This window comes from Antechinus flavipes, chromosome 2, assembly GCF_016432865.1.
Source record: "Antechinus flavipes isolate AdamAnt ecotype Samford, QLD, Australia chromosome 2, AdamAnt_v2, whole genome shotgun sequence".
In the NCBI taxonomy this organism is placed as follows: domain Eukaryota; kingdom Metazoa; phylum Chordata; class Mammalia; order Dasyuromorphia; family Dasyuridae; genus Antechinus; species Antechinus flavipes.
The window spans coordinates 275,372,135-275,387,473 of NC_067399.1; the positions used below are offsets into that span (position 1 = coordinate 275,372,135).

The 15,339-nt window shown below is 34.3% G+C and overlaps 1 protein-coding gene across 1 annotated transcript in view; it reads left to right on the forward strand.

The window, feature by feature from the left end:
- GANC (glucosidase alpha, neutral C) overlaps nt 1–15,339 on the forward strand; it is a 63,346-nt gene that overhangs the window by 31,112 nt on the left and 16,895 nt on the right. Inside the window, exons 12-17 of the mRNA XM_051977141.1 lie at nt 2,276–2,402; nt 4,620–4,699; nt 6,839–6,982; nt 10,675–10,771; nt 12,505–12,606; nt 14,059–14,302. Of these exons, the coding sequence (XP_051833101.1) occupies nt 2,276–2,402; nt 4,620–4,699; nt 6,839–6,982; nt 10,675–10,771; nt 12,505–12,606; nt 14,059–14,302 (794 nt within the window). The remainder of the gene's footprint in view (nt 1–2,275; nt 2,403–4,619; nt 4,700–6,838; nt 6,983–10,674; nt 10,772–12,504; nt 12,607–14,058; nt 14,303–15,339) is intronic.

Below are 15,339 nucleotides of genomic sequence, written 5' to 3' on the forward strand. Positions count from 1 at the left end.
ACTGGAAAGATAGAGAGATCATTTCCAGATGATCATAAGAAGCACAGAGATCTTTAGGAAGATTGAATATATATAAGTAAGCTTCATCACCAGTTTTACTGTAGGTGTATAGTTGACCCCCTTAATCTATTCAGCCAACACCAAATAAAATGATAGTTTCTATATACAAAGTAAAACAGAAAATAAGATTGCCCATGAAACTGCAAATCTATTATATAAGTGGTTGCTTTTCCTTTTAAATATATCATAAATCAGCATGTAACTTTCAAAGTTGTCTTGCTTCTCTGTGTTTCCTTCTGACCTCTGTGCATGAAAAAAAAATTTCAAAAATCCTCTTTCTTTTTTTTCTTTTTTAGAGTACCCTTGTCACTACTCCTCCCAGGAGGTGAAATGGGAAATTAAAAAACAACAGCACAAAACTGTTATAATAAATATGAATCATTAAGCAAAGCATTTTCCCACATTCTCCATATCTGAAAATGTATATCTTATTCTATACCTTAGTCTCCTTCAACCTCTCTTGTCAATAAATAGGTAATACGGTTCATCATTGGTCCTCTGGAATCTTAATTATTTGTTACATTGTTAACAGAATTGTTAAAAACAGAATATTCAAAACCAGAGAAATATGTTAAAAAGTTAAGTGTTCCTCCTCAATCTTTAACTTCCTTGTTGCTTTGGTAATAATATGATCTTTTCCAGATCAAAACCTATGGTCTTTTATTTATATGTGCACACACACACACACACACACACACACACACACACACGGCAGCTAGGTGGCATAGTGGATAGAGCATTGAGGCTGGAGTCAGAAATGCCTGAGTTCAAATCCAGCCTCAGATATTTATTAGCTCTGTGACCAGATAAGTCACTCTACCTGGTTTACCTCAATTTCTTCATCTGTAAAATGAGAAAAGAAATAACAAATCATTTCAGTATCTCTGACAAGAAAACCCCAAATGGGGTCACAAAGAGTGGGACATGACATTACACATATCCATCATTGAGGGTCACCACAACCATAGGTAGTACAAATCTTTTTACCTCTATATGATTAATAGATGACAAAAGTAAAAAAGTGACTTGCACAAAGTACAGTGATCAGAGCTAAAGCCCAGTCTTCTCAGTCCAAGTCCAACACTCATTCTATTATATGCTACACTTTTGTTTTGGTTTTTGTTTTTTTGCATTTGTATTTTCAGTGCTTACTTCAACAGTTCATACCATTGAAGTAAATTTTAATTTAATTTAATTGACTAAAAATGATTGATATTTTATGAGTTTTTTTAGATAATGCATGTAAGTACAACTTACATTTATTCTCATAAAGAAAGAGTAAGCATGTTCTAACGGCTAGAGTTCAAATCTTTAGAAAGATGAAAAAAAAACAAAACAAAGTCATATTGCAGTTAATTAGTTGCTTACATATAGACTATGAAATATTCTTTATTTTATGGAAATACAAAAATTGACTTGCCGCAGATCATGGTATAGATTCAATTAAATACAATAGATAAGTGTTTGCAAAATTAAATTTCTTGAATTTTAGCTTTATAAAAATTTCTTAATTTTGTTTGTATGCATTTTATTTCCCCAAAAGTTCACAGAAGACAGAGATTGCCCTTTTTGTGCCCCTCCCCCACCAGTCCTAGCATTTAATACATTAAGTTCTGTATAAATAATTAGTTACCACAGGATTCATGAGAGGGCTGTGCCACATTATTATATTAGAGGATTCAAGAGTAGTCTCTTTGAGCAAGGTTTCTTAACTTGTAACAGTTTTAACCACTTTATTTTATTTTTTACTTTAGGTTTTTTTTTAAAATAATAGATAGATTTAGAGATCTGTGAATGGATTTCAGATAATCAGTGAATTTGGATGGATAAACCTTAAGGGAAAACTTTTAACTGAAACTCTTCTTTTACTTTAATTCCAAATGCAAGTAACAGATATTCTTAGAATGGGTGAATAGGTGCATAGATTTCACCAAAGTACCAGAGAACAATATTAAAAAAGCAGAAACACTGAGCAAAGATCACTGAGTATCAAAAACTCAGGACTGGAGTATTGGTCTGTTTCTTTGGCAGTGTGGCCAGCTTCTGGTTTTAAAACCACCTACGCCAATAGTATAAAACATTTACTTAAGTTTTTATGAGATGACATAAGCCAATAAGCCCAGAAACCTGAAGTGCTGGTAAACTTCTCAGTTCCCATTTATAAGCATGATGTGTCTAATATTGACCAGATATTCAATTTTTTTTGTATCGATAGATTGTGGTCATTTCTGATCCCCATATTAAAGTTGATCCCATGTACTCATTGTACTCTCAAGCAAAAGAGAAGGGCTACTTTGTGAAAAATAACAAAGGTGGAGACTTTGAGGGTATATGTTGGCCTGGTAAGTTAACATTTTATTTGCCTATTATTCTAATTTTTTACCCTATGTTACTAAACATTATAACAGAACAATAATAATATAAATCTTAAAGATGAGAAGATTATGGGATCACAGGGTTGGAAGGGCCATCAAGTTTGACCTCTTATTTCTTTTTTTTTTTTTTTAATAACTTTTTATTGATAGAACGCATGCCAGGGTAATTTTTTACAGCATTATCCCTTGCATTCACTTCTGTTACGATTTTTCCCCTCCCTCCCTCCACCCTTTCCCCCAGATGGCAAGAGTCCTTTACATGTTGAATGGGTTGCAGTATATCCTAGATGCAATATATGTGTGCAGAACCGAACAGTTTTCTTGTTGCACAGGGAGAATTGAATTCAGAAGGTATAAATAACCCGGGAAGAAAAACAAAAATGCAAGCAGTTTATATTCATTTCCCAGTGTTCTTTCTCTGGGTGTAGCTGCTTCTGTCCATCTTTGATCAATTAGGGCGCTCTTTATCGAAGAGGTCCACTTCCATCAGAATACATCCTCAAACAGTATCGTTGTTGAGGTATATAATGATCTCCTGGTTCTGCTCATTTCACTCAGCATCAGTTCATGTAAGTCTCACCAATCCTCTCTGTATTCATCCTGCTGGTCATTCCTTACAGAACTATAATATTCCATAACATTCATATACCACAATTTACTCAACCATTCTCCAATTGATGGACATCCTTTCATTTTCCAGCTTCTAGCCACTACAAACAGGGCTGCCACAAACATTTTGGCACATACATTGACCTCTTATTTCAAAGATAAGTGGGCTTAGAAGGGTAAAGAGACTTCCTAAAATAATGCTAATTAAAATAATGTAGAAACAGGATGGATCAGCTAGGTGGTATAGTAGAAAGAGAGCCCTGGTTCTGGAGTCAGGAGAACCTGAGTTCAGATCTGGCCTCAGATTTTTCCTAGCTGTGTGACCCTGGACAAGTCACTTAACATTATTTGTCTCAGTTTTCTCATCTATGAAGTGATCTGGAGTAGGAAATGGCAAACCACCCCATTTTGCTGAGAAAACCCCAAATGCTGAGAAAACCACCAAGAAGAGTTGGACATGACTCAACAGCCATAGGATGAAATACATAGGATTTCTATCATCCTGTCTGCCACTAGAGTTTAGTGAAGATACTTTCCATGAATCTACAGAAGATAAGCTTGCATCATTATACTTTTATTCAACTACAAAAGAAAGTTATTTTATTAATAATACATAAATTTAGAAGAATAACAGCAGGACTTGTCCTGGAATTGTTTCTCTCTGAACTTCATTGAATAAGATAATAATAGCTGACATTTATTTAATATTTTAAGGTTTGCAAATCACTTTATACACTTTGTCACATGATCCATCACCAAATCTGTGAAAAAAGTACTACAAATGTTATTATCCCCATTTTACATATGACAAATACATACTAGATAATGTATTATACGATATATACAAATAAATGTGATAACTGATTTACATAGACTCATAAAACTAAGATCTAAGGCAGGATTCAAGCCTGAGCCTTCCTGTCTTTGAGCCAAATATTCTATATACTTCTTCTTCAGTCATATCTAATTCTTGGTGACTCTTGTGTTTTTTTGGACAAAGATACCAGAATGGTTCGCCATTTCCTTCTCCAGCTCATTTTACAGATGAGGAAATTGAGGTAAACAGGATTAAGTGACTTGCCCAGGGTCATATAGCTAGGAAATGTATGAGGCCAGATTTGAACTCAGATTTTCCTGACTCTAGAACCAGGGCTCTATTTCCACTATACTACCTCGCTGCTCCATCCTATTTCTACATGATTTTAATTAGCTTTATTTTGGGAAGTCTATTTACCCCTCTGAGCCCAATTCTTATCTGAGCCACCTACCTGCCCCATACCATACTATCCTAGTTTTCTATACCTAAATGCATCTAGTCATCACTTGCTTAGGACACCTACTATTCAGCGATGTCCTTCTAGAAATACAGTACTCACAGAGCCCAGGTATTATCACTGAGATCCAACAGTCACTTCAGAAGTATTCACTTCTCAACAAAAATTCTCTATCATGAATATTGTGACATATGGTATAGGAGACAACTCTATCAGCCAGCTTTTCCCAAGTACCTCTCAACCTGTGTCTTCCTTGGAATAATGACTGCTCAGCATACTACCTGATGTTCTCTTCCTACAGGAGCTTCTTCTTATCTGGATTTCACAAACCCCAAAGTTCGAGAATGGTATTCAAGTCTTTTTGACTTCTCTGAATATGAGGTAGTTTTTTATTCTTTTTTGCCCCTCCCTAATTATTCATATTACATAGTAGATTCCTGATCAATAATATTGCTAGATAATATACTTGTCTTAATTTCTAATTTATTCTTATTACATCTTATCTTGTATCATACTAATTTTTGTACATGTTTATAGGACTTAACAAAAAGGAACCATAGAAATTATCTAATTCAATGTTTTCATTTTATAGCTAAAGAAACTAAAGCCCAAAGAGATTAAATAATTTCATCAGTATCACATAGATAGCATCATATTCTCATCCCACCTCACCTCTGCTCATTAAATTATAAGTTACTTGAGGCCAGAAATTCTGTCATTTTTTTTAGTCTTATATTTCCTAGGGCTTCCCACAGTGTTAGTTCATAATTGATGCCTAGTAAATGTTTCCTGAGTTGAATTATACAGTAAGTACATCATTAAGGTTTTATTTCCTCTCTGCCTAGCCATGGGATTCAGGCTGGTCAGGTTCTATGATGCAGGGTGAAGTTTCTTTGTTTGGTGAAGGAAGGCAAAATCAGAGTTAATTACCAAAACATGGATTACTGAACTAAAGACCCATAAATGAAAAGTGGTGCTCCCGGGGGAAAGATAGTCAAAGCAATAAGCAGAAACAGAAATTGATGTACAGGGATATTTATAGCAGCTCTTTTTGTGGTGGCTAAGAATTTTTGTGATGAAATTGAAGAAATGCCCATCAGTTGGGGACTGGCTGAGCAAGTTGTATATGATTGTAATGGAGCACTATTGTGCTATAAGAAATGAAAGGCAAGATGATTTCAGAAAAACCTGTAAAGACTGACTTGAACTGATGCAAAATGAAATGAGCAGAACCAGGAGAACATTGTACATAATCACAGCGATATTATACAGTGAACAACTGTGAATGACTTAGTTATTCTCAGTAGCACAATGATCCAAGACAATCTTAAAGAACCCAAGATAAAAAATGCTATTTGCTGTTAGAGAAAGAAATAATGAAATCTAAATACAAAGTTGCTCGCTCTCTCTCTCTTTCTCTCTCCCTGCCCTCTCCCCCCTTCCCTTCTTCCCTTCCTCCCCCCTATCTTTCTTTCTCTTTCTGTCTCTCTTTTTCACCCATTTATTTTTATTCATGTCTTCTTCCACAAAATGACTAATTTAGAAATGCATTTTAGATGATTGCACATGTATAATTGTTTACTATCTCAGAGAGGAGAGAAGGAGGTATAGAATTTGGAACTTAAAATTTAGAAAAAGAGTATTAAAAGTTGTTTTTACTTGTAATTGGGGAAAAAATAATTTTTTTAAAAAATAGACTAAGATGGCAAGTAAAGAGATGTTGATTAAGGGTCAGACTGCAGGATTTCAATATGTGGAAAAACACTAATGTTGTGACTTGGCAATGAATTTCCTCAATTTGTTGTTTTCAGCTTTATTCAACAATATACAATATTGGAACAACTGAGTGGCACAGTGAATAACACATTGGCCTTGGGATCAGGAGAACTTGGATTCAAATCCAAACTCAGATAATTGACTAGCTGCACGAACCTGGGCGAGACACTTAATCCTAATTATCTCATAAAAAAACATAAAATAGAATAAGAATATACAATATTTTATGTCTAATAGCATAAGGCCTTCTCTTTTTAAAACTGATGCAGCTAGATGGCTTTTGTTACACATAACTGCTCTTCCTGGTAATGGCTTTGTTTTAGTGGTAACAAATAGGAGGATGACATAATTTAACCTGTAATATAATTTTCCCAAAAATTATAACCTGGGTTCTTAACCTGGAATCCATCAATTTCAGGGGGTCTGTCAACTTAAATTGGAAAAAAATTACAACTTTATTTTTATTAGCTTCTAATTGAAACTTAGCATTTCCTTTGATTGTGATTTTTTTTTTAAACCATTATTTCAAGAAGGGGTGTGTAGACTCCCCCAGACGTTAAAAGGGGATCCCTGACATAAAAAGGGTTAGGAAGCTCCTGAAATTGGGTATTTGTCTGAAGATGAGTAGTCCAATGAAAACGTATTAAGTTTAAATTTTATAGGCAGTAAACTTTCTATGTCATTGCTTGTAATCTCCATCACCATCACTTATTGTTTTTTGTAACTGTGACTCTTACTTTATAGGGTTCTAGTGACATCCTCTTTGTATGGAATGATATGAATGAGCCCTCTGTCTTTAGAGGGCCAGAGCTGACCATGGAGAAGAATGCTATTCATTATGGCAATTGGGAGCACAGAGACCTTCATAACATATATGGCTTTTATCAGGTAGGACATACAAAAGAAGAGAAGAAGAGCATCTAGATGACCCAGTGGTTACAGCACCAACCTTGGAATCAGGAGGATCTGAGTTCTTTTATATTATATATATTTCTTTTTATTTACCAAACATATACATGGGTAATTTTTTCAACATTGACTCTTACAAAACCTTCTATTCTAAATTTTTCCCTCTTTCCCCCCACCTCATCCAGGAAAGGACTTGAGTTCTAAATCTAGCCTCAAGACACTTGTATGATGGTGGGCAAATCACTTAACCCCAATTGCCTCACAAAAAAATCAACAAACAAAAGAAAAGAAATAAGAGCCAGGTAACACTGCTTTTCCTTGGAGAACTCTTCACCTTGTAGCTGTCTCAATAATTTGTCTCCCCTCCTACCTTTCCAGTGTTCTTACATCCAAAAACTCTGCATATACTTACTGATTCAGTGATGCTGGCCTCCTTGGTAGATTCACATAAGACACCCCATCTACTGACTTGGAGTATTGTCACTGGCAACAGGTCTCCCATCCCTAGACCTCTCTAATTCCTCATCCTTGTCTCTTAGCTTCCCTGGCTAACTCTTCGTGTCCGCATTTGGGGTTTTCTTGGCAAAGATCCTGCAGTGGTTTGCCATTTCCTTCTTCAGTTCATTTTACAGATTTGGAAACTGAGGTAAACAGGGTTAAGTACCTTGCCCAGAGTCATACAGTATCTGAAACCAGATTGAAACTCAGGAAGATGAGTCTATCTACCACTCTATCCATCGCACCACCTTAGCTGCCTGATTTATCCTGTACTTGCTTGTGTGAGTTCCTTGATACTGGAAATGGGGTTCTTTAGGGAGTTTTAAAATTTTATTTTATTTTGTTTTGTCTTTCTTTTTTTCCTCAGTAGCATAGTATCTCGCATATAGTAAGCATTTAAAATAAATATGTGTTGACTCTAAATTTCCAAAAAGCTGATGCTATAACTTAGTTGTACAGCCACAAGGTGTCATGATAGTACCACAGTTGGTCCAAGAAGTAAGGCACAAGTCATGGATCTCTTTGAAAAGAGGAATGGAAATTTTTTTCCACCTTTTTAAATGATCAAAAATACAAATTCACTAAAAAGCTAAGGATAAGTAATTTTAATTAGCAAAGTAGATAATGTCATTGGGGAAAATTTAAATGAAATTTGGCATAGATCCATTTTTGATCACTTTCTCATTTTAAAAAAAGCATCAGGGTATAATGGAAAGAATATTGGTTTAAGAGGTAAGATTTAAGTGCAAGTAGTTGTGTGACAACTGGCATGTCATACTCATTTTCTTCACCTGAAAAATGGGGATAATAATGGTTAACACTGTCTACCTCACAGGATTTTTGTAAATAAAATTCCATATAAATATGTTAATAATAGCAATAAAAATCGCTATTTCTTACTGTCCATAAAATATCTTGATTATAAGTTTTTATTTTATTTTAAAAATATTATATTTATGATTTATTTATATTTATTTAAAATATTATTTTAAATAATTTTACAATTATTATTTAATGATATTAATGATTAACAATATTAGTTCATAATAATTTGATGGTGTTTAATAATTATTTAAAATATTATTATTTTAAAATATTTATTTTTCACAATATCTGCAAACATAGTTTTCTCACATTCATCCTTGCAAAACTGTGTGTGCAAAACTTTCTCTCTCCCTTCCAACCTCCCTCCTCCCCTAGACAGCAAGTAATCCAATATAAGTTAAATATGTATAATTATTCTAAATATATTTTCAAACATCATGCAGCTCAAGAAAAATCTGATCAAAAAGGAAAACAAAATGATAAAGGAAAACAAGCAAGTGAACAACAACAACAAAAATGGTGTAAATATGTTGTGATCCATATTCAGTCCCCATAGTCCTCTCTGTAGATTCAGATGGCTCTCTCCATCACATCTACTGAAATTGTCCTGAATCACCTCAATGTTGAAAAGAGCCACATTCATCAGACTTGATCATCGTATAATCTTGTTGTTGCTGTATACGGTATTCTCTTGGTTTTACTCATTTCACTCAGTATTAGTTCATGTAAGTTTTTCCAGGCCTTTCTGAAATTATCCTGCTGATTATTTCTTATAGAACAATAATATTCCATAACATTCATAAACCATAACTTATTCAGCCATTCTCCAACTGATGGGCATCTACTCAGTTTTAGTTTCTTGCCACTACAAAAAAAATCTGCTACAAACATTTTTGCACATGGGGGTCCTTTTCCCTTTTTTATGATCTCTTTAGAATATAGACCCAGTAGAGATACTGCTGGATCAAGGAGTATGCACAGTTTTATAACCCATTGGGCATAGTTACAAATTGCTCTCTAGAATGTTGGATCGTGATTGTTCTTGTGCAGCAAGATAACTGTATAAATATGTATACATATATTGGATTTAACATATATTTTAATATATTAAATATGTATTGGACATGGCAGGTACATCTAGGGGATGCCATTGGAGGAAGGAGGGGTAATTTGGAACAGAAGGTTTTGCAAGGGTCCATGAATATATTCTGTAAATAAAAAGCTTTAATAAAATTTAAAAGAAAAGAAAAAAGAATGGTTGGATCAGTTCACAACTCCACTAACAAAGTATTAGGGCCCCGGTTTTCCCACATCCTCTCTAACATATATCATTATCTTTTCCTGCATCTTAGCCAATCTGAGAGGTATGAAGTAGAACCTCAGAGTTGTCTTGATATGCATTTGCACTAATCAGTAGTGATTTAGATATGATTAGAAATGGCTTTAATTTCTTCATCTGAAAATTGTCTGTTCGTATCCTTTGACCATTTATCATTTGGGGAATGGCTTGTACTCTTATAAATTTGAGCCAATTTTCTATAGGTTTTAGAAATGAGGCCTTTATCAGAACCCTTGGATATAAACATTTTTCCCCAGTTTTCTGTTTCTCTTCTAATTTTGACTGCATTGGTTTTGTTAGTACAAAACTTTTTAATTTAATATATTCAAAATTATCCATTTTACATTTCAAAATGTTATTTAGTTCTTCTTTGGCCATAAATTACGTCCTTCTCCACAGATCTGAGAGATGGACTATCCCTTGTTCTCCCAAATTGCTTATGATATCATCCTTTATGTCTAAATTATGAACCCATTTTGACCTGTAAGTTTCTTTTTTTAATTTATTGAATTTTCCCCAGTTATATGTAAAATAATTTTTACATTTATTTTTAAAACTTTGAGTTTTAGATTTTCTCCCTTCCTCCCCACTCCCACCTCTATTAAGAAGGCATATATGAAGTGATCGTAAATTTCTTAAAGGAGAGTTTAAGTTCTTTTCATAATATCATGACAACCACTTGATTGTGAATACTTGCTAATAGAAAGTTGGAGGGGAAAAAAAATCACTTGTTATCCAAGTCTACCTGCATTTACTGCAGTATCTCCCATATTCAATTTAATTCAATTCAATAAACATTTATTAAGTGCCTACTATGAGCCAGAAACTGCTAAATGTGGGAGCATATTTTCCTTATCTTTGGTCTATTTGTTATGTACAGCTGTGCTTTTCATTCAAGGAGTAAAAGATTTTTTTAAAAAATTAATTAAAGAGCTAAAAAACAAAAATATCACTTATTCTTCTAGAATTAGATGACTTTTTTACTTATAATTATCCTTTGACTTCTCAGCAAATGGCTACAGCTCAGGGACTGATCCAGAGGTCTAAAGGGAAGGAGAGACCCTTTGTTTTGACACGTTCTTTCTTTGCTGGATCTCAGAAATATGGTAAGAGCTGGCTTCTTTTTCCAGACCCAAAAAGGCAGAATTATTGCCCTGATTTCCTTTTTTCCTATTTATTTATGTAGCACATAATGCTATCTTTTTAATTTAACTTTATTTTTTGCTAGCTTTTTTTTTAAGCCCTTTAGCAGCATGTACTAAAATGATATTTTCTAAAATATTTTTCAGTCCTCTAAGGTAGATCAATGCCAGTCTAAGATATATGTGGTTACTTAGTCTTGTCTGATGTGTAAAAGTAGCAGCTAGGGGAAATTAATAGGTATTTAATTATTTAGTTTGTTAATTTCAGGATATCTTCCATTGCTGAGATGATCATCTTTTTCAGTAGCGCTGTCTCGTAGATTTCTGGAACTCGGGGAGCTGTACTTCTAACAGACTTTGCTTTCTTTGCCCAGCTGTCCTACTGAGCCCTATGGCTTAAAATAGACCTACCCCCTGCCAGGAGTCAGGATCTTCTAAACGGGGTCTATAGTAGAACACAGTTGGGTAGCAGCAGATATAGATCTGACTGACCTTGCTCATTAACAGAAGATCTATTTTAAGCGTGCAAAATAGCTGGGGGCTGGGTATCTGAGCCTGAGGAACCACTCTCCAGAAGCAAAGCACTCTCAGTACTATAGGGAAACAAGGCACCCCCACTATTTCCCTGAAAACCACTACTCATAGTCCTGGGTGTAATTAACTCCCAAAGGAAATAAATTATATTGCACTAAAATTTCACATAGAAAGGATTTTAGTGGGGATGAGAAAGGTGACCTAAATGTGGGAGGACAAATTTTATAAGCATTTCCAAACCTGTGTTAACTTAACAAAGATTACTGCTTTACCAAGTTGTCTCTGTCTACTTGTTCTTTAGTACTTTATATAGAAGTCACTATATTCAGTATAAACTTTGTTCCAGAAGGATATTAAAGAAAGGATTTTATTTAATCAATTTTATGATATATGTATATTATTCAGAGAGACTCTGCTGAAGAAAAAACTGATTCATTAAAAATTAAAATATATATACTATAATATATAAATATATATTAAAATATAAAAATATATAAAATTAAAATAAAAACATATTTGGAACATGTCCAAATGGACATGATGATGTTGAGTTTTTGTTCATGAATATTTAAATCATTTTAATAAATATTAAATAATTGAATAATTACATAGCTCTATATCATATAAAATTATAGAGAAACAGTAAAAAAGCAGAGAAACAAGCTTTTCCAAGTAATTTTTCTTGCCCCTAAGCAATCCTAAAATACTTATAATAGAAAAAATTATTACCCAAATATTATGAATTCACTAGGATAAGAATGGAAAAAACTACTGGGATTATTTAGAGCTCTTGGAGTGAGATTTTTCCCCTTGTGAGCCATTTTAGTGCTTTCAAAATCTACCTTCAAAAACCTTTCCTATGTCAGTTACTTTCCCAAACAGAACTTCTTGTACATCTCAAATTTGATATATGGTATTTTATTTTGTTTTGTTTTTAAATGCTACTGAAAGCAAGGTTAAATAATCATTTTTTATAAGATAAGCATCATTTCAAAGATTTTTAAGTGTACAAAAATGTTTTTGTACATTCTAAGATGACAGACATAACAGTTTTAACTGGTGTCTAATTTGTCTGTTAACAATTAAGGAGCTTAGGTATTATGTGCTGAGTATAGCTTGATGTTGTTTTCCTCTAAATACCATATTCTTTGCTCATGCTTCAGGTGCAGTATGGACAGGAGACAACGTATCAGAGTGGGGTTACTTGAAAATTTCCATCCCAATGTTGTTGACTCTCAGTGTTGCTGGTATTCCTTTTTGTGGAGGTGAGATAGATTGTGATCCCCAGGACTAACAGTGTTGGGCAACAAAGGAATTGAGGTATTTTCTTCCATGTTGACTATAAATCTCTGCCTGTCAGCTGCTTTGTTAAGTTTGTAGGGGTGAATGGGAGAACAAAAAGACAGAAAGAAGAGAGAAGAAAGTAGGGAAGGAAAGGTGGAAGGCAAACTTCAAAGCAAAGCACACCATTTGAAATGGAGAAGAAAAGGAAGTTTCCAGAAAAAGAACCTCAGTGCTGCTCTCCCTTGCTGCCCCCATTCCTTTCACCTGGGCAGAGATGAAACCCAAAGATAAAAGCACTGTTCAATTCCCCACAAAGCCCAGTGAGATCCTATGATTTTTAAAAACTGAACATATTATATCTCAATCTCACAGAAGCTCACCTGTCCAGTCAGCTTTTAAAATTCAGTGGCAGCCCAAGGGTTTGCTGATCACATTTTCCTTCCTCACATAGCATGAATCTTCTGTAGCTGAGAGATCTGGGCATTGAAAACATAACTACTATTCTTGAGTCCGTTGTTACTCCTGGTCTTATTTTAAACATTTCGTTTTTTTTATAAAAATGCATCAATTTTTACGGTTTTCATATCATGGGTTAAACTATGGACCAAGAGCTCTGCTTGGCCCAGAGTAGTACCACCTAAATGTCTAATCTGGATTATCTTCATTTCTTTGTATAACTTCTGGTCTAATTTTTGCTTTTAAATTAGATCAGTTGCTCATAGTAATTTTCTGATCATACCTGCTGAACTTTTTACTGTTATGATTTCTGGTAGCTACTGACTGTAAGGAAATATAGAATACTTCATCTCACAGTGAAATAATGTCCTTTTTCCCTCTTATTGTAATTCTTTCCTCATGACAAAAACATACCCCTAGATTCTGAAACATGATGGGTTTCTCAGATGAACACTCCTGTCTTTTGAGCCATAGGCACCTAATTACTCTGTTATCTTGGTATTTATGGATGAAGATATAGCTTTTTTTCTTTTGCTACTCTTGAAGGCTAATGTATTTTGTGATGACCGCGTTAGCACCCTGGATACCTCAGAATCAGCCAAAGTCAGGATAAGCAAAAGTCCTTGATCTTTATTCTTGGTCTTTAGGGGTAGAAGTGAACAGGATGGAAACAGAATTTCCGCAACCGCCATCTTCCTCGTCTACCAGCAAAAGTGACTCTAACTAGTCTTACTCACCTCCAATCTCTTCTACAATCCTCTATATACACCAATCATTGAGCTAGCACAGGATAGTGGGAAGGGTTATTTATGAGCATATGCCCGTAAAGTATTGTCCAATCAGTAGTCCGCCTCAAGTGCTCAGCAGTCCTGACCTCAGTGCATTGACTCAAGAGTTTCAGCCCTCTACAGTATTTAGTGATGTATTATTTAATGGAATACTCTTAGCCCCATTTGGCCTTTCTTTTTAATTACCAGCTGATGTAGGTGGATTCATTGGGGATCCAGAACCAGAGCTGCTGGTGCGCTGGTATCAGGCTGGAGCCTATCAGCCCTTCTTCCGAGGCCATGCTACCATGAACACTAAGCGGCGTGAACCCTGGTTGTTTGGAGAGGAACATACCAAGCTCATCAGAGAAGCCATCAAAGAGAGATATGCCCTCCTGCCTTATTGGTATACTTTGTTCTACCGTGCACATGTGGCTTCTGAACCAGTCATGAGGTAAAAAAAAGATTCATCCAGTTGAGGTGTCCTACATCTCAGCAAATGACGAAAAATCATTTCAGGAACAGGGGCAAGAGTAATTACATAATACTTTATATGTGAAGGAAATCCATATTTTGAATCAAGCAACCATTCAACAAATATTTATTGTGGGCAATTCACTGTATAAGGCATAATAGACATTGCAGGCAATATGAAGCTAAAAAACAAAAATACATCACTGGCTTTGTGACTAAAATCTTATTATTTGATTTTTAGAAAGGAAATAAAGATATTTCTAAAAGAGAAAGAGTGACTGTCATTTTCTTTAGTTCATATATTATAGAACTGAATTTTTGGATCTTTTTGCTTTAACTATGCCCCTCTTGTTGGACAATTTCAAAGCCCTGGTTTGTAATGATTTGTTTTTTTGGCCTTTTTGTCCCAATAAGAAGACAGAGAAACAATTTTCTGAATTTTAAAGAAAGCAAACATGTACTCCCAAAGTGTTCTGTAAAAAAAAAAAAAAAAAAAAAAAAAAAAAGCATGGGAAATTAACTAAATGAGAGTATATCTTTAATAAGATCATATTCAAGTTGAAGTCAACTTTTTGGCCTTTAAAAAAATCAGCTTAATTATCTCTCAAATAACTATGGATAAAAAGTTGACCTGAACCCTTTAAAAAAATCTTTCCAATCCCCTTTGCCAATATAATCCACTGGTGTCATGTCAATGATGGCAGGGATTATCAGTGGCCTAAATGGGCTCAGTGTTTATAATTTTGGTTTTTACTAAAATTTTTGCTTGTTCTACATAATTCAAAAATAGATAAATATTAAGGGAAAGGATAGTAAAGATTTATAGATACTAGAACTCTCAGTTACATTGGAATATTTGGACCAAGATTTTTTCTTTACATAAAACAACAACAAATTATATCAACTGCTCTTGGAATCTTGAATTCTGAAATCATGTTTTTTTCCCATTTTTTTCTTATTGGTTGCAGCTATTAAAAAAAACAAAACCTGTTTAAAGTTTTATGAAATATTGGATGT